Source organism: Bombus pyrosoma, linkage group LG17 (assembly GCF_014825855.1).
Source record: "Bombus pyrosoma isolate SC7728 linkage group LG17, ASM1482585v1, whole genome shotgun sequence".
Taxonomy (NCBI): domain Eukaryota; kingdom Metazoa; phylum Arthropoda; class Insecta; order Hymenoptera; family Apidae; genus Bombus; species Bombus pyrosoma.
Genome location: NC_057786.1, coordinates 1,899,645 through 1,924,918, shown reverse-complemented (window position 1 = coordinate 1,924,918; position 25,274 = coordinate 1,899,645). Strand labels below are relative to the sequence as shown.

Sequence of the window (25,274 nt, the reverse complement as noted above, 5' to 3'; positions counted from 1 at the left end):
CGTCACCTGGAAGGGAAAGCAGCGTTCCAGGCGCAACCAAAGTGTTGTAAAGAATTTTGAGAGCCGACGGATCCCTAAAGCTGGCGGATAATCCCTGCAACAGGACCAAGGGCTCGCGAAGCTGACAATGTAACAGGCTAGTAGCCATAAGGTGGATGCGAATACAACTTGAAGATCGCTCACGATGACAATACCGTGACATTTCTGCACGAATAGCAAGAGAATCATTTTACGAAATGTCTCATCATGTTAAACGTAGCTCCTGCTTGATCTTAGGTCTGAAGATAATTTTTCACATCGCACGTAGCAATTAGGTGAGCGAGAAAAGCGTACTCGTTAACGGTGAAAATGTATATTAAAATAAATAGCACGTTAAACGCGTGGCGAGAGCAATTTCAAGTAATTAATATTAAATTCAGTGGAGTTGATTATATCGGCGATTATCCTGCGCGTGGAAAAACGCGTTATCCAGCTTTCCCGGTGAATACGATGTAATTAATAAAGCTTTAGAATGCAGTACGTAGCTGCGCTTGTGCAACGTCGATGACGCAGACGATGCGGTTAACGGATTATTTAATTTCAACTAATGTCACAGCCAGACATTGACAGGATATTGCCGGCTGCTATTGCCAAATTAATTCCCGTTGACAAATCAGTATTTTCCAAGCAAAGTAGTTTTATCTTCGTTATATTTGAAGACATCTTTCAACGTCTATGCGTGGCATAGAAAATGCAATAGAATTTTTAATGAAAAATTTGTAGTAATATTGGCGAGATGTTTATTCGTGTCGTGTTATAAAAATTAATTCACTACAGCTATTTCGCTATTTCTTTATGAATATCTCTTGCTCCATTAAATTCACTCGGATACCAAAATTTCCAAAATCCTCCGCTATATCGTTACCGTAACGAAATCAAAATTTACATTCCTCTCACAGGCTACCGGTCCGTGTGGTTCAGCGTTAATCCGTCTTCAATTATATTCCGTCATTTTCGAATCCAAGCAGCAACGAGAACGATGCAAACTCATGGGATTGAGAAGCATCTGCTATATTGCTGATACATTTAGACAGGTTTATCAGCTGCGGTAATTACACTGAATACGAGTGTGGAACTGATTACGCTAAATTATAGACAGGTCGTATGTCCTAGAAAATCCCTGCTTTATTTTCACATCGATATATTAGGTTGTCCGGAAAGTTTCTTTCGTTTCGTAAGGTGATAATAAATGAACATTAATTTCTATTTGATATTATTTTATATTATTATTTCTATTATAATGTCCTTGTATAATACAATGAACTAATATAAAACAAGAAACATTGCGCGTCTGTTATTTCTTGATAAAACGAAAGAAACTTTTCGGACAACCTAATATCGTTGGCGCGCCACGAAATCCCATAAGATGTTGGCCTCTATCTCTCGACAGTGATCAAACGTTGATCCGATTATCGAGCAATTATTCGGGCCGGACGGAAGTGCAAGATTTTGTCGAAGAGTTGCATTAATTAAAGGCGACGAGACGAGTGATGGTACGCGTGGAAATTATTCAATACCCGGAGAAGCGGCTTAATTAGTAGCGAAGCAGGCCACGTTAATTACGCGATACTTACGTTCGCTGCTGGAAATTACGATGAAATCGAACGGTGGATTTAGGGAAGCCCGAGATGGCGCAGCAAATGAGCCCCAATGGAGCAAAACCGTGCTAAGCGACACACCAATCTGCCGGATATCACGTAATTATCGCGACTCGCGGATACACCAGCCCGGAACATCCGCCCTTTTATGCTAATTACGTTACGCTAACTGATGCACGTGTTACTTTCCACTTGGCAGACGTTCGACGAGACTCCCCTATCATCGTCCTGAAGCCACAATTTTTTAACTTTCGAGGATTTCAGGGTAAAATTTAAAGTAAAACGACAGATACTGGCTCTGGTCGAGAAAAGAAAATAGAAAGTACAAGGTGAAATGCACAGTGTGCAATACACGCGACTAGTAACTGTCGAGATGTTAGTTGAAATCACTGCGAACAATAAACGTTCTAACTTGCCGATTTCTAAAGTGAAAATATAAAATTCATAATGAAATTTTGTCTACCATGGCGATGTTCTTTGATCTTGATGATGTATCGTTGACGTTAAGCCTATTTGAGAACCACTGCTCATTTGCCTGGTTTTCATCCTTCTAACTTGTCGATTTCTAAAGTGAAAATATAAAATTCATAATGAAATTTTGTCTACCATGGCGATGTTCTTTGATCTTGATGATGTATCGTTGACGTTAAGCCTATTTGAGAACCACTGTTCATTTGCCTGGTTTTCATCCTTCTAACTTGTCGATTTCTAAAGTGAAAATATAAAATTCACAATGATATTTTGTCTACCATGGCGATGTTCTACCGTCGTTGACGATATGTCATAGAAGTTAAGCCTGTTTGAGAACCACTGTTCATTTGCCTGGTTTTCATCCTTCTAACTTGTCGATTTCTAAAGTGAAAATATAAAATTCACAATGATATTTTGTCTACCATGGCGATGTTCTACCATCATTGATAATGTGTCAGAAGTTAAGCCTGTTTGAGAACCACTGTTCATTTGCCTGGTTTTCATCGTTCTACTTGTCGATTTCTAAAGTGAAAATATAAAATTCACAATGATATTTTGTCTACTATGGCGATGTTCTACCGTCGTTGACGATATGTCATAGAAGTTAAGCCTGTTTGAGAACCACTGTTCATTTGCCTGGTTTTCATCGTTCTACTTGTCGATTTCTAAAGTGAAAATATAAAATTCACAATGAAATTTTGTCTACCATGGCGATGTTCTACCATCGTTGATGATGTGTCAGAAGTTAAGCCTGTTTGAGAACCACTGTTCATTTGCCTGGGTTATAGATTCGTTGAACTATCACATATGGCCATTGAAACGTCAGTTGGAACACTTTGATATTCAACAATAAAACGTTTAATCGCACCTTTCGACTTTCTCATTTCTACGATGAAGAGACGTACGATAGATATGCTCATTGACGTGAAATTCCATCTCGAGAACCATCGTTCATTCGCTTCGTTAACAAACTTATTTGACATCGCAGATTTAGGCGAAACACCCAATCGATGTTACACTTACGCTACACTTAGACCCCAACAACACTACTATTTTCCTAACCTGATAGAAATGCGAAAGAACACAACTATACCTCTGACTGCAGCCCTGAGACTCTCAGGCAAGAGAATACAAAAGGTAGACAAGTTCAACGATATGCAACAACTACCATCCGCCATCATAAAGCTTGCTCTGCTACGATAATTAAAACGAAATTAATTAACATTAGCGGAAGAAGCAGGATTCGCTTGATTGAAAATCCAAGGAAGCCGGAACGTGATATTATGAATCAGGTTGAGAGAAAAATATAGAAAATACAATTATGCATAAATCATAGGTTGCCTTGGAACGCCAGATGAGACCGGGCATTGCATTTATCTCGAGCGCAATTACGACGAACAAATTAACCCCTGGATGATCGAGCGGGCTGGTTTGCCGCGAAACCCGGCTCAACCGATATCCCATAAATCGCGTGGCGAAAGAAATTCGCTCGGGAACGCGCAACGAGCGTCCAAGTTTCTTCATAATTCAACGAGTCGCCGTGTGGGCGTGTTTCACAATTAGTCGATGCTGGCGAGATTCGACCCTCTGGCAACCTGCTTTCAGACACCAGTTTTCCGTTCCTCGACTCTCCTCTTCCGAGTCGAAGCTATCGCGTGCTGAAAACTTCTACTTCAGCCACTCCCGCGTTCTGAACCCGCTGTCCAATGAATGAAGAAGCGTGCCACCGTAAGCTCTGTTAGCGTGAACCGTATTTAAAGGGCTCTGGCCCGTGCTAAATTGCCGGTATTCCGCTCCCAATTTACTTTCATTTTTCTCCACCAGTTTTAAGGAGGATGGAAGAATGGATTACTTAGCCTGATGTATCTGTGATGTCAGCTGTCCTGATATTTTTTACCGCTTCATGGTCGTTTATTTACTGGAAGATCTGATCTCGATAAGTCTGCGCTCTTAATGGGTAGTTAGGTCTACGTAGCATTTTGTTGGTGGACAATGGAACCACGGGAATGAAAAATTGGAAACGAAATGTTAAATTTAATAAACCGTGCTCGACGAGTGGGTCTGCGTGAAAAATTTTCATCGAGCTGCTGTTATACGAGAACTTTAATATCCGAATGTTGCATTATCCGAACGCTCTGTTATCAGTTTCAAATATGCACATATCTTATCAGCGTTCGTATAAAATGACGTGTTCTTCCCATATTCGACAGAGTGAATTTTGATTAGGAGAATCTAGCATGAGGCTGATAACGTTCCATCTGTGGAAACAGATAGCTCGGACAAGACTCTCGTAGTGTCGTGGACGAGGAGCCTGGGGGGTGTCAGGCGAATTACAAACAAGCGGACCATGTGCGTGGTAGGGCGAAGACAAAAGACAAGGGGTTGCTAAGGGACAAAAACGAATTAACAGTCAGTGTGAGTTGAGAAGCCAGAGAGTATGGTCAGAAGATAGGAAGATAGTGGAGTCAGGAAGATAGTGTTGCTAGCGTTGTCGAGAGAGTGTGGTCCATGTGAGAGAGAGCGTTGGGTCAGTGGTGATGAGTGTTGCAAATTGACTATCTAGCTGCCCCAATTATAACACGTTATTGTGATTAGTTCACGTTAAACAACCATCGCTTCCTGTTCAACCAACATCTGTTTAATCGATTTACTGCAAATAAACTAATTGTGGTAAGGATCCTACACTCTACTGTATTAGAAATTGATACTAGACATTATATCGTATCGTAATAGCAAATACGAAACAAGTTGCTTCGCTAAATCCTTAAACAATGCTCTCACGAATACAGCCAATTCGTAGCATCTTCTGAACCAAATTGAAAGTACGATTTTCTCGCCAGCTGCTTCGGCTGAACAAGCTTCAGCCGAGATAAACCGCGAAGTCAGCCTGAAACTGATTCAGCGTTCTCTCGGAGAAAAATCCAAACAAATGGAGAGAAGCTGGGTCGCACCGGGACCACGTCGAAGTGGCTTCTTTTTTCCTCGCAAACTCTTTTCGCCGTTGAACGAAGACGATGCAAACCGCTTTCGTCTAACAGGATTAGGTGCTCGGCGTCGTTTTCTTTCGAAGCAGCCGAGCACGCCGTGAACAATAGATAGAAACGAGCGAGATGAAAAGAGGATTGCTGAGAATATTCCCTTCGACGTGGCTAATGACACTTTCACGCGTGTCTCCGCTTCCTGACACGAGGCGAGGCAAAGAAAGAGGAAGAGAAAGAGGAACAATAAGAAGCTGTCCATGTTGCACTCAAACGTAGAACGGAAAGCCGCGAAGATGATCTTCACTTGGTCGGATGGCCAAGGCTTCCCATCCGCGAAAATGTCTTCCTTTGCGAGCTACAATCGCAAACAGCTCGATGATCTTCTTGATACTTGTGAAGGTTTTCCTGTCGTGAAGATTGAAACTACCAGGTTCAAGGAACGCGCAAGTGAACAATGTCGTGACGAGTACAGCGTTCGCTGGTGACTTTTGTGACGTGCAGATGTTGAGTTTAATTGAAACGTCTCTTCTTCTCTTTCGAAGCTTCTTTGCCTTCCCTCGTTCGATCTAATATACGCAGCCAATATTTTGCGAGAGCTGAGTCAATTTTACAATGGAGATGCATTTAGAAAAGGGAGGAATTTGAAAGCGTCTTGTCCTGATTAATTAAAATGTCCCACCTACCATTTCAAGGCTGAAGTTTTACCACGACCTTTGGCCATTTTTGTGTCTCTTTTTTCAATTTAATATACGTAGCCAATAGTTTGAGAGAGTTGAGTCAATTTAGAAAAGGGAGGAATTTGAAAGCGTCTTGTCCTGTTTAATTAAAATGTCCCACCTACCATTTCAAGGCTGAAGTTTTACCACGATCTTTGGCCATTTTTGTGTCTCTTTTTTCAATTTAATATACATAGCCAATAGTTTGCGAGAGCTGAGTCAATTTTACAATGGAGATGCATTTAGAAAAGGGAGGAATTTGAAAGCGTCTTGTCCTGTTTAATTAAAATGTCCCACCTACCATTTCAAGGCTGAAGTTTTTCCACGATCTTTGGCCATTTTTGTGTCTCTTTTTCAATTTAATATACGTAGCCAATATTTTGCGAGAGCTGAGTCAATTTTACAATGGAGATGCATTTAGAAAAGGGAGGAATTTGAAAGCGTCTTTTCCTGTTTAATTAAAATGTCCCATCTGTCGTTTCGAAACTGAAGTTCTAGTAGCTTTTCTTCTTCCATTTCCTTGTTTTTCTTCATTTCATCTGACATGTATAGCCAATATTTCGTAATAGCCCACGCAATTTTCAAATGGAGATGCACGTAGTATATTAAGATGCATTTGGAAAAGCGGTGAAATTTTAAACGTCTTGCCCTGTTTAATTAAAATGTCCCATCTACCGTTTCAAAGCTGAAGTTCAACCAGTTTCTTTCTTCCATCTTTTCCCTCATTCCATTAAAAATGTTTCGTCATTACTTTACATAATAGCCCACACGGTATAACTTTAATTAAACGCAGGAAACACTGGCAACTTGAAATATCTCAACGTATCCGGAAAAGTGCTGTATAACATGTTTCAAAAAAGGAGGCCACTGTTATGATATAGAGAAGTTGACTTAACGAAAGACGTAAGTTGTTTAAAGTAATAATAAAAACAGATTTCGTTTAATAGGAAAGAACGTAAGAGAAGAGAAGTGGCGAATTAAACGAGACGACTTTTGAAAAATAAATGGGAAAATACGTTGGCCAATGATATCGCGATAATTAGCTACTCAATTAAAAAATATCATGCAAGTTTCACGTTGCGTCAAACGAATTGTACAAATTAACAGTTAATTGCACGATGCAACGCGTAAACAACCTTTCGCTTATTCCATGCGATCGATATTGTCCTTTAATTGCGTTACGTACAACGATAAAATAAAACGTCGAAAGAAACGTTATCGGATATCTCGACGGCATGTTACGACGATGCGATGCAATTTACTTTTCTTCCGCTTTTATCATCTTCCCGAGAGCTGCTCGAGAACGAAGAACGAACGATTAGTTTCACTCTGCGTAACACGAAATAAGGTAATTTCTGTCGTAGATAGAGACGTTTCTTCCTTCGAAAAAATAAAAGGAAAAGGCGCGTTTTAAGTTAGAAAAGTTACTCAGGTTACAAAAGTTATGCGTCTGTAAAATTCCCAACGCAGCAATATGAATTATACCATTGCTCTTCCATACTAGTACAACGCAAGAGAATACAAAATGGAACACGAAATGTCCCTCTCAACGCTGCACACCCTTCCCCTACATTGTAGAATTGTTAGAAATTGTTGAAAAGAATTGTTATTTACAAAAAGCATTTATGCTTTTTGTTCAACTTTCGGACGCTGGCTCGTCTTCACCCAACGTTACTCGTCGCTTTATTTCTTCTCGTAAAAAGCGTTACAAGTAAACAACGACGCAAGAAACGCTGTATTTCTTCAAGGAAAGACTCAGACTGTTTGAAATTACATTGTGAAGCAAAGTCGAAGCCTCTAACACACGCACACACTGATCCTGCGTCATCGTCTTTATCGCAACGAGACCATTTCGTTACGTCGGAATATTTCAGATTTTCCCACTGTTCCCAGCATCCGAGATATCCGCGTAATTTACATAATTTTCACTATCGTGTTTTTGTTTTCCTATGTGCAGAGTTCGCGGCTCTCCCAACGTGCATTTCTCCTAATTACGCGCCTACGCCACTTTCCCCATTTTTTAATTAACGTTAGTTTCATACTAAATTCTCATAGCCAAAATTCGAATAAGACAAGAAATTACACTAATTGCGTAGAATAATACATGGCGCGTGAACACTAATGAAACACGTACACGTTCCAAGCGGAAAACGGCGTCCTTTGCTGGACGAAATATTACGTCCGGATAATAGAGCGTTCGAATAATACAACGTTCGGATATTAGGCTAATGGGTGTTCGAATAAGGGAATCTGTAACGTAATTGCCGGCCCTGGTCTGCTGTAATTAAACTTGAAAATTTACTACACTCCACGTCTCGTCGTGAACTATTATTTGGCAGGAAATTCAGTTGGAAAATCGAGGGACCGAAAATGGGCGAGAAGGTGCTTCGATCTTCAAAGGTGCTGCACTCTTCGTCGATTTGCTGAACTTTTTAATCGTATCAGTGCGTTAAAAATGGATGATCGATCTCGATAAGTCACTGGCTTTGCAAGACACGGTTTTGCGGATGCGTATCGTCGCCTGATTTGCGCTGGTAATGAACATTTCAATCGGCGAGCCGGTGCACCGAAGCGACGCGATTTGGCGCCATTCCAGAGCCATTAAAGCTCGTCTTATGGCACTTTTGCCTGGCCTTGCGTCGGCTGCACTTTTGTTTGGTCGGCTGACGACAATAGGAAGATGGAAAATAATGAGAAAGGTCTGGTCGGTACCCGCGACGCGTATTCGCGGCTACGTGGACGAGATCAGACGTCTGCACACCGAATTCAAAAGCTCGAGTATATTGAACGAAGGAAAAATAAAGGGACAAGAGACGAAGCGCGAAACCCTTACGCCACGCTCGTTGCCTTTAATTAAATCGGACCTGAAGCGGATGCACCTGGACAAAAGGCCTCGGCCTTTGTTCATCTCGACGAGGCGATGTCTTCACGCCGTTTAAAGATCCGTCGGCGATTCCAGGAAGCTTGCGTTTCGCAGGCAAACCAAATTTACCAAACTGTCAGCGACGAAGATGGCGAGCTGGAACGCAATCGTTGCACGTGTCTGCTCAGAAATTCCTCAGCGTTTGCTCGAGATTCGCTTTTATTCGAAATTAGAAGAATTATGATACGCACGATGGTTCAGCTTGCTGTTGCTGTCATCTCGTAGCGAGTTCATCCGCGAACGAAGGAAGAAGCTGCAACAACAAGTTGCAGAGAAGCAGCTGGAACGTAGCTGCAAGTTGTATAACACTGGTATTCCAACTTCCTTGCTTGGAAGGATAAGCAAGGCCATAAATCATCTTCCAAAATATCAAGACTACTTTAATCTCCCAGCTGAATACACCCGTGTCCACTAATAGTAAAGCTGTATGGCGATGTAATGATAGGAAAGAGAGAGGACGATGAGGAAAGGGAAGTAGGTTCCATCCGGCAGCTGCTGGTGGACTCATCAGTGAAGCTTCTAGGCAGACTCGAGCTGTAGACACTGTGATAGCGGAGGTCAGGCCGGAGGATTATGCGCATTTGTATGAAAAGGATAGTTAGGCGAGGACTTTCGAGAATTGCGTTTGGTATGCAAACTCCGGCGGAGAGCATGGAAGCCACCATAGTTCACGTAATGCTGGAATCAATCAGAAATTCACATCCTAATGTCAGCCTCATGACTATTGAGCGCAGTCTAATAAACCTCATCTACACGCCATTAATAGGAGAGTGCAAGAAACGTAAGTTGAAGTGCTGCACAATGAAATTAATTTGGAAACGAAGCTTGAAGCGTGTGAGACGTACCTGTCTGTTGAAGTGAATTAAATTGGACGTATGCAACGTAGCTATTTATCGAAGCTAACCGTTGAGAATGAATTTGTTATTTTTTAATTAAATTTACTAAGCTGGAAATTGCAGGAACAAGCATAACCCAAGCAAGTGGAAATTGTACGTACAACTATAATCCGCGGAAGTGGATTGCTTGCCTAATGGATGTTTCATGCGTCCAGAAACTCAACGTACCGCCTCCTTTTGCTTTTACAAAATTTGTCAATTCTGCGTTAAATAGAGCATTATCTTCGCTCGCCTTCGCCTAATAAATTGATAATTAAAATACACGTTGATAACAGTCGCATAATTAATTTGAATATATGTCGAATTCACGTTAGGATTAGGGTTGGGGTTAGGGGCGTGAAACGAATCCTCGTTGTGATTAGACATTGTTGTCATGCGACAGAGAACTTATTGAGTGCAAATATGATTATTACAGGTGTCGACAAGTAACCGTGCCAATTAGATACCCGAGAAGCTAATGACAATGATCCTAGGTCCAATAACGAATCCGCGGTCAACGGGATGACAAAATGCGCTTTCTTCCAAAGTCCAAGTTGTGCCCAACTTCCTTGTCTACGGTACAAGCATTACTGAACTCTAACTCTTTGTTAAAACGTAGAATATTCACCGAGCGTGAAGACGCTGTGTAACACGCTACTGAGACCTCAAGAGAGAATCACTTTCCGTCGCGATGATGCTGCAGAGGAAGACTATGATAGGGTGTCTCTAAGGACAAGAGATCATCGGATTCGTCGAGAAAAGCGAGGGCAATGGACGTTGCTGTTGATTGGTCAATTTCTATGTTGGTGGTTGAAGAAGGATGCTAGCCGCCCTTGAGGGGAACTTGCTAGTGGGAAGCGTCGTTCGCCAGAAAAATAGATTTCCCCTATCTTCCCGTAGTTGGGACAAAGTCTGTTGGTCTGTTTGAAGGACTTTCGTGAACTAGATCCTAAGATTTATAGCGGGTCCTCGAGCTAGCTGAACATCTTCTGATCATGATCTTGCCCGAAGAATAGGGTCCGCGTGTGGCCAGCCACGAGACAGAACCCGTTGGAATGTTTACTGCCGCTACAACTGTTCCTTTTTAACTATTACTTCATACCTTTGTTAGGCAAGACGTTCATTCGCTAGGCTACGTTCAGCGACTAGTAGTCACTTCGAGCCCAAGCTCACTGTCACAAGTCTCGAACAAGTACAATCGGATTGAATGACGACAATTGCTTAATTACGGCTATGGTAGAATCTAGATTACAATGTTACGGGATTTTCCCAAAGTTCCAAAGGGGAGGCTCCGCGGTGTCCTTTCATCTCCGACATATATAAATAAATTTTACTCAACAAATTGAGACGTAACGAATCTCCTGCAATCTGCGTTAATTTGTCACATGCTCTACAAAGTGACGTACGTCTGTACACTCTGACTATACGTTTAATCGTATTTTTCCTGACGACGTTCCGATCTTCTAGCATGTTAGGTCACGTTACGTTTACTCTCTGCTTTTTATATTTTCAACCTGCTATTTATCTATCGGTTAATTATCAATTCTTTGTGCTGTTCTGTTGCAGATAAAGCGCCATCAGAAGCGTCTTTCAGAGGGACCGAGTATCTGACGATAAATCTGAGCAAAGGAGATCCGATCCTCAGCACGCTGGAATCAATCAGCTTGCAATTTAAAACCAGGCAACCGAATGGACTACTGTTTTATTCCGGTAAGTTGAGCGAACAAATTTCTTTCCATAATATCCGCTATCTACTTCTCTTCGAACATCAAGCTCATCAAATGAAAGGAGGGAAACATCTTCATACGCAGCGAACATTTCCCATGGTTAGTTCGAAACTCGTGTCATAGTCCTGATCGAGGCTGTCAGAATCTGTCGTTCAGGCGGGTCTTAATCGAAAATTCATTGGAATCATTCGATCGTGGCTTATTTAATGCAACGTATTGCTCGTGAAACGTAGCGGCGCCCTGGTTTTTCCATTTATCCATGAAACTGGCGAAATATTCAAAGTACGTAGTTCGATAGAACGTCGCCGCGAGCAAAGCAAAAGTCATTTTATAAAATTCGTGTAAAGCATCCTATGAGTTTCGTTGGTTGCGCAGCGGAACCTCTCCTGCGGCTTTCCTATGGATTAAATATACATGAAACCAACGAAATATTCGCATCGGTCGCATTGCAGGCACTGCTTCTTACAAGCTCTCGGGTCGCCATGCGACTGAAGCCACTCGAGGTAAAAAGTAAATGTCCCTGGCGTGCTTCGTAAATTGCTTCAAAATTGCGGATGCTCCGCCCCCCCGTGAAATTATGTCTCGAGGAGGAGGTTCAAGTTTCCAACTACAACTGAAATCTTGTTCTGACGAAAGGCAGCCGCGTGGCTAGAAAAATGCTTTTAAAACAGTGTTCGTAGAATTTGAAATTGCCACCAGGGGTCAATGGGCTAACGATATAAGCAGCAACAGGGAAGGGAAAATTTAAAGGGCCGAACAAATTTGCAGCGCAAAGTAACGAAGATCTTTCAAAACAGAGTATTCTACCGAAGCATATGCTGCAAAGGAACAAAATATAGTGGTATTTTAATATTTTCTATTTCGTTATGTTCATCATCCATTGAATTATTACGCAATTTATTTTTAATTGTTTCGATTGATTAAGTTTGTCTACGTACAAGCGAGTTCACCTACAATTAGATGCAGCAGTGAAGTTGCTTGAAATTTGGAACGTAGTTTTTGGTAGAATTTTTAATACTAAAATCTACAGAATTTAAATTGTTGTCACTGATTGTTAAATTGTACATTGAACTATTACGCAATTTATTTTTAATTGTTTCGATTGATTAAGTTTGTCTACTTACAAGCGAGTTTACCTACAATTAGATGCAGCAGTGAAGTTGCTTGAAATTTGGAACGTAGTTTTTGGTAGAATTTTTAATACTAAAATCTACAGAATTTAAATTGCCATTACTGATTGTTAAATTGTATTATATAAAATTCAGAGGCACAAAAATTCTAATTTTTTAGTATTTTAATAATCGTCCTGCCTACTGCCTTTTGCTTTCTAAAGAAAATGTTCACTGCTGTACTGTCGATTATTGCACGTACGTATAAGATAATTTTTATTTAGTTTTATTATATTAGACAAACGAATATAAATAATTAATATATTATTTATCATTAGAGACACATAATTTCCTCTTAACAAACTCGATGCAGCTCGTGCAGTTGAATTTAGTTTTTGCGTGATCGTATTATACGTATTTATTCGTGCAAAGGAAATTGCGGAAACCGAGTATGTGTAACCGTATTTGTTATTATAATATCGCACACTGTTGTTGAACAAAATATTTCAGCTTATGTTAATTGTTATCTTCTACTTTATGACGCTACTTTAAAACAATTATTTCCATTCCAAACTCCGGAATACTGTGGAAATTAATTATGTAAGATAAATATTCACGTTAACATGCGAGTAATATCGATTATGTAACATCGAGCAGACAAAATAATTCACTTTCCTGAATTTTTCATAACAGAATTCTCCGATTGCATGTAATTAGCAATATTCTCCTAAATGACTCGTTAAATCTATTGAGTCGGCAACTAAGTGGTTGCGGGTTTTGTCATTACCACCTAATGACAAACCCCGCAGTCACTTAGTTGCCAAGCCAATACACTGTTCCTACACCCTAACGACCATTATTGAAAAATAACTTGGCATTTGTACAATAATTTACTGATTAATAATATCGACAAACAGTAGGTGGTATATTGTAATAAATTTCACTATTATAATTTTGAGATTTGTATTATTAATATTATTATTATTTTTGGCATTAATTTTGAGTATTTTTATCGTATTCCAAATTTTGCAAACGATTCTGGAAATTAGGAACCTGGTTTCTTTCACCACAGAACCATAGGACTTTATTTTAATGCGACCAAACAGTCTTTGCAACTGACGTTTCTCTCAACTATTGGGTTGGCAACTAAGTGACTGCGGGTTTTGCCATTAGGTGCCAATGACAAAACCCGCAGTCACTTAGTTGCCAAGCCAATACACTGTTCCTACACCCTAACGACCATTATTGAAAAATAACTTGGCATTTGTACAATAATTTATTGATTAATAATATCGACAAACAGTATGTGGTACATTGTAATAAATTTCACTATTATAATTTTGAGATTTGTATTATTAATATTATTATTATTTTTGGTATTAATTTTGAGTATTTTTATCGTATTCCAAATTTTGCAAACGATTCTGGAAATTAGGAACCTGGTTTCACCACAGGACCATAGGACTTTATTTTAATGCGACCAAACAGTCTTTGCAACTGACGTTTCTCTCAACTATTGGGTTGGCANACTAAGTGACTGCGGGTTTTGCCATTACCACCTAATGACAAACCCCGCAGTCACTTAGTTGCCAAGCCAATACACTGTTCCTACACCCTAACGACCATTATTGAAAAATAACTTGGCATTTGTACAATAATTTACTGATTAATAATATCGACAAACAGTAGGTGGTATATTATAATAAATTTCACTATTATAATTTTGAGATTTGTATTATTAATATTATTATTATTTTTGGCATTAATTTTGAGTATTTTTATCGTATTCCAAATTTTGCAAACGATTCTGGAAATTAGGAACCTGGTTTCTTTCACCACAGGACCATAGGACTTTATTTTAATGCGACCAAACAGTCTTTGCAACTGACGTTTCTCTCAACTATTGGGTTGGCAATTAAGTGACTGCGGGTTTTGTCATTGGCACCTAATGGCAAAACCCGCAGTCACTTAGTTGCCAAGCCAATACACTGTTCCTACACCCTAACGACCATTATTGAAAAATAACTTGGCATTTGTACAATAATTTATTGATTAATAATATCGACAAACAGTAGGTGTCGTATAATTCTGAAGCCAAAGTAAAATCTGTTTTATTACGAGCATACTGATGCCAATACAATTGAGTGTGAGTTGTGCTTTGTAAAATTGTACTAATATTAGTTTCATGTGATTAATACTAGTCCTGTGTGCCATTACCAGCTTATGACAAAATCCGCAACCACTTAGTTGCCAAGCCAATATATTCGCATGGAATCTTCCCACTAAAATTTTGTCTATCTTTGCCCGGGAGTTGGAAGGTCGTTTAGCCACGCCGCTGATTAATAAAATTATCCAGAATTACAATCTGCAGTCGCCACGAGCAAGAGAATATTAAAAATACCAATAACGTCGTACAAAGAGTCTTAAATTGTAAAGAAATCATAGTCCACGTGAGAAAGTCCGCCTTCGTCGATATCTGTGTAGCGTGAAAAACAAGGATTCACGTGCAACAGACCAATTACGAAATGTTTAGCTATTTCTCTATTCTTCTGCCCTGGAGATACCACGGTCAGCTATAGTCAGCGACATTCCCAGGGACCTGGTGGAACCCGATTAACTGCTCTCTTTGTCTTGCCTTCGCGAAACACAGGATTCGCTGCAGTCAGACGCAGAGCCAGTGTCACGTAGATGCTGCAGCTAATATCCAGGTGCCGATAATTAGAGAAGCGCAGTTGGCGGCTTTCTTATTGACGTCGGTCCCAGAGGAATCCTCCTTTCTGATAACGTATCGGCCTCTGTGCCGCTCGGATTTCGTTGCAGAAGGCTGGATCCCAGTATGGCGAATGTAATATCTCACACGTGATCTTCCGTTCCTCGTTACTCGGTGTGCACACTGTAAATAGAAGCGGATAATCACAATCCCGTGAGCATCGGAGAATTGGAAGAAACAGAGATGACGATAATTGCAATTAGGGTGGAGCCGGTGTGCTGCCACTTTCACGGCGGTTTGCTGCGTCGATACAGCCCTCGATTATCGAGCTTTGCAGTAGCTGCTTTCGAGGATTCAACGATACATTGTGTGGTATTACGAGCGGGATCTCCTTTTTTTTCATTTTCTTTCTTTTTTTTTTTTCGTTGCTCGAAGGGCGAGATTGGTATTTTTGCGGTCGCTGTGTGATGGATGGCTGCAATTACAGAAATATATCGTGTTAGCGGACCGAGGTTTTTAAGATAGAAGGGGCAAACGCGAGAGCGACGGCTATACTTGGCCCGCGTTCGTTTTTCATTCGCTTCCTATTATTTTCTCGTACGTTTGATTGATACGTCGAACTTTCGCCGATCGTACGCTCCATCAGAAGACTTTGTTTCTAACGTTTGCAACGGTGTACATCGAGATATAACGTCGTACAATGCAATAATCAACACGATGAAACTATCGAGTTGCATTTTCACCTACACAATTTCAAACGATCGATCGTTTCCTTGCCTGCCGATCGCCTGCGATTTTCTATTTTCATGCGAACACGATCGAAGAAATCGAACCGAAATTCACCAATTTACTTTGGGTGTTTTACCTACCGTAACCTTCTTGCATTCTGCCCTCTCATTTTCTCTACAAATACATGAAAACCCGCAGTTTTTAATGATCGTAATTCAATGACGTAACAGCTAGAAACGGCAGGACGTAGATCTCGCTCGTAGCGCGATGTTCAGTCATAAAGATCGCTAACAGAAAACTCGTCTCGGCAGCGGCCTGGTCTTGTGCACCGGCAAAAATGTGCATAATTTAAGCGGCTGACCACCGGTACAGCTTATCTGGGGAACAAATAAGCGACCTGGGGCCAGTACTGCGGAGCGGGACGACAGAGATGCGACGTAGCAAAGTAGAACACGCGCCGTGTGTGCAATGAATACATCTGCATATACTTGCGCACGTGTGTGTATACCTACACGCGTACAGCGTTACGTACAGCGAGAGTCAAAAGTGAGTATACCCTTCACAAAAATAAACTTCGCCTAACATTGCCTTACACGCGTGTACGGTTGATTTTCTTGCGCATTTTCGCGAGTAAGCAGGTTTAATGTTCAATCTACCATTTATTATGCAATACGTGGCACGCGGTCGTTTGCGTCTCTGAATTTCGTGGTCTTCTTCTCTGCGACTCGCGCGAGATAGCCCGGCGCCCATGTGTCGTTTGGTTTGAGGATCACTGTGCGCCCCGCTGCTTAGGCCGACCTCCTTTCACTCGTGTAAGGAGGTCTGCTCGCGTGCAGGCGTATTTTGGTCGCTCTTTAATCGCCAATAACTAAAGAACAAAGCCGAAAACGCGATTTTTGTATTCTTGATTTTCGTTTTATTTTGGCTCCAAGAATCAGCCCTTAAATTTTCTGACACCTGTAGCCAAACACCCCGTATATAACACAAGCCTATTTATATGTGTGTTTTAATTCCCATCGTGCATCTGCGTACTTCTCGCACGTGTAATACCTCGCATACGCACTTTATGCTTATACACAACCACAGGTGTAAGAGTTTTCGAAAATAAATTCCGTGGCTTTGAGGCGAGTATGCTCGCAACTGACTCTCGCTATGCGAAATCAAGCAGGTTCGAGTGTACTTGACAAGAACGTGGAAACTCGAAACCTCTGGAAAACGAGGTTCCCGAACAATAAAATGTTATTTTCCATTTTCTACTTATTTTGGCGCGTGCAGCCGAGCCCCGCGTACCCGGCTGACCGCGTTACGCCCAACGACCTGTAGACGCGCGTGTTACAGCATTGCGGAACGTACTCGCGCGAACGCTAGCGTATAGATTTCGAGTTCACGATGCCGCAGCCTCCTCCATCTCTCTTTCGCCCTGATTTCACCTACGATGCAGCTGCACCAGATACTACGTTTCGCTGGTCGCGATACTTATCGGCCAATTCTACTTCTGCTCGGTATCTTGCGCGTTAATCTGCCCCCGCCAGGGATATCGTGCGCGTTATCCCGTGAAACGGGTGACTAATTTAGCGCGCGCCACGATTATCATAACGAGAGTGCAGCAAGGTTTCAAAGCGCCACTTTTATCGCTTTTACTTCCTACGGCCGCGCAGTGTGTGTTTTTCGGGCTTAAAGGCCAGGCTGATGGAAGGGTTGATTTATTTTTGAGATGCGGCAAAATGGGCTTGCTCCGCACAAGGATGTACAACGAGGCAGAGCGTGTGGGTGTTAAGATGTTTGCGTTGAGCTTTACACGTCGAGGTTTCTCACATAGACCGACATACCTTACAGGCTTGGAAAAGTTGGCAAGATTATGGCAAATATTATTGTTAGAAATCTATCAAAGTCAGGCAATTTATACGATAAAATCAAAGGACGCGGAGAGAATTAAGATTATATCAAACTTATAAAATATGTTTCTCGCGAAATCTCCTTTCAGATATCGTTTCTCATAGCTGGCGTAGTTACGCGAATGGTACACATACGAGCATTCTACGTGCATACAACTTTCTCACCGACGATAATTTCCAATTCTGCAAGTGGCAAACATAGCTACAAGCATACAAACATTTTGCCCTAAGGACGTGGCAGCGTTACGTTCTGCAACAAAATAAAGCAAAATGGCAAGACACGGAAGAGCGGAAAAATATTCAGCGGCCGATTTGGTTCGTTCGGAAGAAATATCGCGCTATTGTAAGGCGATTCTTTTTCATTTTCATACGCTGTTCAGAATGCAGTTCTCCATGTTTAGCTCCATCTTCATTCATGTCTCATAAAACACAAGGTGTTTCTTAAATTTTTATATTTATAAAAGCTTTTTTGTTCAAACAGCCAATGGACGCAATCGCGCTTCCTGCCCAGCCGGTAATTAACAAATTTCTATTCTTATTAGCTGTTAATGTTTCACAACGACGCCGATGATATTTCACTTCAGTTATCTCATCTTATTTTCGATTTTCCGCCGATAAGCATTTGCCAGTGAATTTACTATTCTCTACACTTTTGCCATTTCAGTCTCGTTCTCTGTGTCTTTACAATACGGCGACAACACGTTTTTTGACATTGTTTCGCATTTCAACGCTTCAACGTAACAGGCTGTTTCTGTTGCGTCGGCAACTAAGTGACTGCGGATTTTGTCATTAGTTGGTATTGGCGAAATCCGCAGTCACTTAGTTGCCAGCGCGATAGTTACAGTATAAGCATTTTTGCTATGCTAGATACATATTTTTAAATATTTATAGTACGTTACAGACGTATTTATGAATATTTATAGTAGCGGAGGAAGCTTGAAAATTTTCAATATAAAATTCTCTTAATTATTCTCTCGAATGTATAATTTTAATTGAAAGATTTTTAACAACTCGTGTGCAACTTAGTGTAATAAAGTTTACGCTATTGCTGGGCAAATTTTATGCACAATACTAAGTTCGTAGTGCTTGAATGTAATATACACGAAGGGAACAAATAATCAAGTTAAAAGTTTCAACCACTTTGGACTTCGATATGAAGTTCCACGAAGAACTAATTGTATTAAAGGAGAGTTGCGAAGAATAAACGCATGAAGGATGGTTCTCGCAAGTAAAATTAAATGGAATTCCCATTTCCCTTTCTTTATTTCCTGCAATATATTTTTCCTTTTATTTAATATTTAGTCGATTTGCCAACATTTGCAACTCTGTCAAACTGTTTATCTTTAATCGTCAGTTCCATCAACTACGATAATTCAATTTATTATTTCCATTGATAACAACTTATTTGATATTTGTAAGAAAAGCACGTTCCACGTAAATTATTAACCAGAGTGCAATTCACGAGTAGAAAAATTAGTAATTATAAATTAAAAAGTAATTAAAAGGTTAATAATTATTTGCAAAAATCGTACCACGATTGGCCATAGTCAACGCTCAATGTCCAATTCTATTTATTTGAATTAAAGTCGATTTACGCGAGTAGAAGATAATTTGACGCAGATTTTTCCTTAAATTATAAAACATCGCACGCTCATTTGACTTTTAAACGCTTCAGGGCATCCGAAATGTATAACAATGTCGTTGCAAAGTATCAGAAACTATCGGCAATTACCGTGTGCATCATATAATCCTTAATTGTTGCGTCCATTGTAGCAGATTTATCTGGTCTTCTAATTTAGAATCAAACTACGTTATTACACTAAGGTACGGCGTTCAGTTGCATGTCCAACTTTACAGCGATATCATCTTTTTGCAACTATATACAACTCCATTACCCCGAACAAAGTATTTCGCAGAATGTGCACACTACACACGGAGTTACATCCACGGAGAAACTCAATTGCACGACAACAGATTTATGCGAGGGAACGAGGCGAACCTCGTGGAATTTCGAACTGTAATAAAATGTAACAAACCGACGAAATGCGTAAAATATCTCTTATCTTACTTCGCTCGTGTATTATCCCGTGAATTTGCGATGAAAAAAAAAAATTGTTTCCGAAAGTATAATAGCAGAAACGATGAGCCAACATAATACGCACGAAGTGTACGCGAGTTTTTATTTTGTATATGTTGTTTTTTCTTCTTTTTTTTTTTTTTTAAATAAAATACATAACGAGTTTGCCGGAATACAAAGCAAACATGATACTAAATTTCATTCATGTTACTTTTTACTCAAATTTCCAGTTTCTATGGTAAATGGTAATTTATTATTTTTCATTTTTTCGTATTTATTCAAGTTTTGCATAGCTGCGTGGCTAACTGGTTCATCTCGATATTATCAGCCCGCGGTAAAATTTCCTGTTGGCAACAAATTAAATATAAGCAAAAATAGAAATAATAAATAAAAATACCAAGGAATATATCAGAGAAACATAGACCCGTAAGAGAAGCAAAGAAATGTTGGCGACTAAGTGATTGCGGGTTTTGCCATTACCATCTTATGACAAAACCCGCAACCATTTAGTTGCCAATGCAATATATTGTTCAATTTCATTTCATTTTTGTCGTTGAATGTTTTAAACATTTAATAGATATTTTTGCACCTTTCTGGGTTATTCACAATTGTTTGCTGCAGGTTGTTTAATTTTGGAACCTTCTGTTTCAATCTATTGGATTGGCAACTAAGTGATTGCGGGTTTTGCCATTACCATCTTATGACAAAACCCGCAATCACTTAGTTGCCAATGCAATATATTGATCAATTTTATTTCATTTTTGTCGTTGAATGTTTTAAATATTTAATAAATATTCTTCTACCTTTCTGGATTATTCACAATTAATTTGCTGCAGGTTGTTTAATTTGGAACCTTCTGTTTCAATCTATTGGATTGACAACTAAGTGATTGCGGGTTTTGTCATAAGATGGTAATGGCAAAACCCGCAATCACTTAGTTGCCAACGCGATATAATCGCAGCTATCGTTTCGCAGCTTAGACGCTTCCCAGTTTCGAAATTGCTGCGAGACATCAGGGTAACTCGTTATCTCGCTCGTTGCCGAGCATCTTGGCTCCTCTGGGCCGCGAACGAAAGGCTTGTTTTACCTTGGCACAGCTAGAGACGACGATGCACGCGTGATGCAGTTAGGCGTATGCAAATGGCCAGCTGCAATTAAGTCTACGGTGCAGCCTGCATTTTTTACACGCCTTAACTCCGGAATAATTAGCGTGCGGTCACGGTTTAAATGCAAATACCTCGGTGGTAAGAGACTTTCAGAAATGGCCGCGCTACGTTTGGTAAAAATGGCACTCCGAGGATGTGTGTCCTAAACCGTAACAGATGACTTTCCCTTTTCCTCTGTAAGACAACGTGGTGACCAAGCAATAAACAAATAAATCGACTGAAGGAAATTTACGTGAAAATATTGTAATTCGAATTTCTGACACACGTCAGGGACGACGTGAATGTTTCCAGACGCTGTTAGTTTACATTCAGAAGCCTTTGTTGCTTGAGATTAAATGAATTAATGTAGAAACGATTAGAATAGAATGAAAATATTATTCTAAATTATTACGACACTGATCTGTTTCACTGCACTCGGCCTGCGTTCCCATTTAATCGTCGTTTCCACGCTTTTCAATTATTCTACGTTGTGTAGCGTAGGACCATCAATGTTACGCTAATTAACATTCACTCAAAATATTCTCCCATTTGCCTATACTTGTTTGTGCACGAGAATTAGCAAATCAAAATTAATAAATTAGATGTGCAAATAAATGAATAAATAACGATACGACACTTTATTCTCGCGCTATGCAATTATTGTGACAATGTTACGACTATTTTCCATGAAAAATACTCAGCTGATTTTCCTACGGAAATATCTAATTTAGTTTGATGAATGTTTAGTAGGTGGAATAACGTGTTTGTACCTTAATTATTGCGCTGATATCTACGCGCCGTGCCACCCCCTGACGCAAATAACGAATAGTAATTGTTCGAATAAATACGTGTGACGAATATTGATTTAGTCGTAATATTATTATATCGATATATCTTACAATCGAATTATTGAAGAATTCGTTTTCCCAATTGGACATCGCGCGTTACTGTTTTCGGCAATAATTCTGATTTAACGACAGATAGACGTTCTAACGCGGCATGTTGCGACAGTTTGCATTGTATGAAACGGCTGTATCTTCGATGAAATTTCGCGAAAAATATCTTGCGTGTCAGTTGGACAGGTAAAAATTATAACGAGGTAGCACAGGTGTTCATTCCATTTGTGGAAGATTTAAATATTAAATCGTCCGAAAAGTGTCTTTCTTTTACAGACGCGTCCTTTAACATAACGTAACGATGCATCTGTATACAAACATGAAACCTAATTACGTTTTATGACATGTCGTGATCTTTATTTCGATGGAACAAAGTGGATAAAATAATATCAAATGGAAAATGTCGTGCGTCCATTGTTTCCTTATAAAACGAAAGAAACTTTCCGGACGACCTGATATTAAATACGCGCGGAGTAAAATGTTTGTTGTGATATTTAGGATATGGAAGATTATACGAACGTATATGAATCGTATGGAAAATATGAATTTCCATAAAAATTTCCAGTCGAATAATAACAAGTCACGTCGACATATCTATTTTTATTTAATTCCACGGGTTCAAGTACGTAAATTTTTGAGTTGCTTTTATTCAAAACACATCGCCGTGGATTGAAAGAAAATTTATTGCTTACGGATCACAGCTGGTAGTCTTGAATTACAGATCGTCATGAGCTTTCATTTATTTCGTTAGCAATCGTGTAACATGCGCATTCCTAAGCCTAATCTTGGTATTCTTTTATTATAATGCACGGATTTTATTACTCGTTTCAATTTTTGTAATAGTTTGTTAGATATTTGAGATGTTTCAACGTTAAAGAAGATATTTTTCAGTTGTATATTTTCAATGATAGAAATATATTTATCTGCATGTTGATTAGAATAGACAGTTGTTTCGTGGAACGTTTCATCGACGGATATTTGTAAAATAAAACGTAAGAGATTTGTATTATTAACACTTATGAAAAACATTGTGTACGAAGCTTAACGACGAGTTCATAGGATTTACGAGTTTAAATTGGACTTGTGAAAGTTATCTTTATTTATGAGCATATTTTAACGTCCCATAGAGAACAAAACCATAGATCTGTGATTTGTATATAGTTGAAATAAATGTCATAATCACGTAGACGACAAAAATGAAATAAAATTGTATTGATTACATTGATTGGAAACTAAGTGATTGCGGATTTTGTCATAAAATGGTAATGACAAAACCCGCAGTCACTTAGTTGCCAATCCAATAAATTGAAACAGAATGTTCCAAAATTAAACAACTCGAAGCAAACAATTGTGAACGACCCATAAAGGTACAAAAAAATCCATCAAGATTTAAAACGTTCAACGACAAAAATGGAATAATATTATAAATATATTGGATAAGAAACAGAATTTTCCAAAATTAAGCAACTCGAAGCAAACAATTGTGGACGACCCATAAAGGTACAAAAATATCCATCAAGTTTNTAAAATGTTCAACGACAAAAATGGAATAAAATTATAAATATATTGGGTTAAAAACAGAATTTTCCAAAATTAAACAATTCGAAGCAAACAATTGTGAATAACCCATAAAGGTACAAAAAAATCCATCAAGATTTAAAATATTCAACGACAAAGATGGAATAAAATTATAAATATATTGGATAAGAAACAGAATTTTCCAAAATTAAGCAACTCGAAGCAAACAATTGTGAACGACCCATAAAGGTACAAAAATATCCATCAAGTTTTAAAACGTTCAGCGACAAAAATGGAATAAAATTATAAATATATTGGGTTAAAAACAGAATTTTCCAAAATTAAACAACTCGAAGCAAACAATTGTGAATGACCCATAAAGGTACAAAAATCCATTAAAGTTTAAAACGTTCAACGACAAAAATGGAATAATATTATAAATATATTGGATAAGAAACAGAATTTTCCAAAATTAAACAACTCGAAGCAAACAATTGTGAACGACCCATAAAGATACAAAAATATCCATCAAGTTTTAAAACGTTCAACGACAAAGATGGAATAAAATTATAAATATATTGGGTTAGAAACAGAATTTTCCAAAATTAAGCAACTCGAAGCAAACAATTGTGAATGACCCATAAAGGTACAAAAATCCATTAAAGTTTAAAACGTTCAGCGACAAAAATGGAATAAAATTATAAATATATTGGGTTAAAAACAGAATTTTGCAAAATTAAACAACTCGAAGCAAACAATTCTGACTAATCCACAAAAATACAAAAACACCCATGAAGCTTTAAAACGTTCAATAATTTACAGCTGTAAATTTCAAAATTACAATCCACGCAATAATTTCTTTCGTCACTAAGAAGAAATAGCGCGTTAAGTATAACTAAACGTAGAAAGTAAAATGTTATCCATAGAATATTTTCTATAAATAATAATAACGAGTATTATCAATTATCAAATAATTAGCAGCAAAATTAACAATTTTTAAATCACCGTTCTATGTGAAAATTTCCACTGGCCCTCGTCGTTGTCGTCGTCGTCGTCGTCGTCGTCGTTGTGGAAAGGAATTGCTAGAATCGTCCTTCGGGACGAGCGTAGTACGTCGTTTCGAGTCAGTCGTAGTTAAACCATTGAGCGAAACACGCGTATTTCCATAGTGCGTCTCGTGTAATTGAGGTTCCTGTTACGTTCTTCGTTTATTCTAACGTAAGTTTTATTATCCTTTTAATGCAATTCGCCTCTGGGAAATGCCAATTCCTTCGAGTAGAATTTTACACGAACATGCGTATCGAGCAAAGATATTTCTAAACTCAAGTTTCGTACAACTCTGTTCAACGAATATCTCAAAAACGTATAAATGCACAATTCCATTGACAAAAACGTAATTCCCAAAGGCGAAATCGAGCCTATTTTCTAATTCTAAAAATCTATTTAATTACATTACTCATTCGTATTTAAACGGATTGAAACGTTCCGCGATCGACTATATTTCCAGAAAATGTCTCAATTTCTACTAAAAACATAGTATGCGTGTGCATGATTAGCGTTTACTTTTCGATTGATCGGTTTGGCTTTCGCGTGGCATATTTTCCGTAAACGTTTCAACGTAGTCGTTACGTAGCAACTGTATTTAATCGATTGAAATTTCAATAGAATTATTTTCTTCTTAATTTTCATTTCGTTCAAATTAGGATTCCTCCTTCTAAAAACGCCTTTGCATAATTATCCTTCAGCGGATTATCCGATAACTGAATATCCTAGCAATAAAATGTATATTGTTGATTCAACGAAAGGAAAAAAGGTAACGCACTATCGTCGCGACCAAACTACTTCAAACCACAAGGATCATTTAA

General features: G+C 39.0%; 1 protein-coding gene across 1 annotated transcript in view; it reads left to right on the top strand.

The window, feature by feature from the left end:
- LOC122576957 (neurexin-1) overlaps positions 1–25,274 on the top strand; it is a 623,013-nt gene that overhangs the window by 281,137 nt on the left and 316,602 nt on the right. Inside the window, exon 5 of the mRNA XM_043747905.1 lies at positions 11,170–11,313. Coding sequence (XP_043603840.1) covers positions 11,170–11,313 — 144 coding nt within the window. The remainder of the gene's footprint in view (positions 1–11,169; positions 11,314–25,274) is intronic.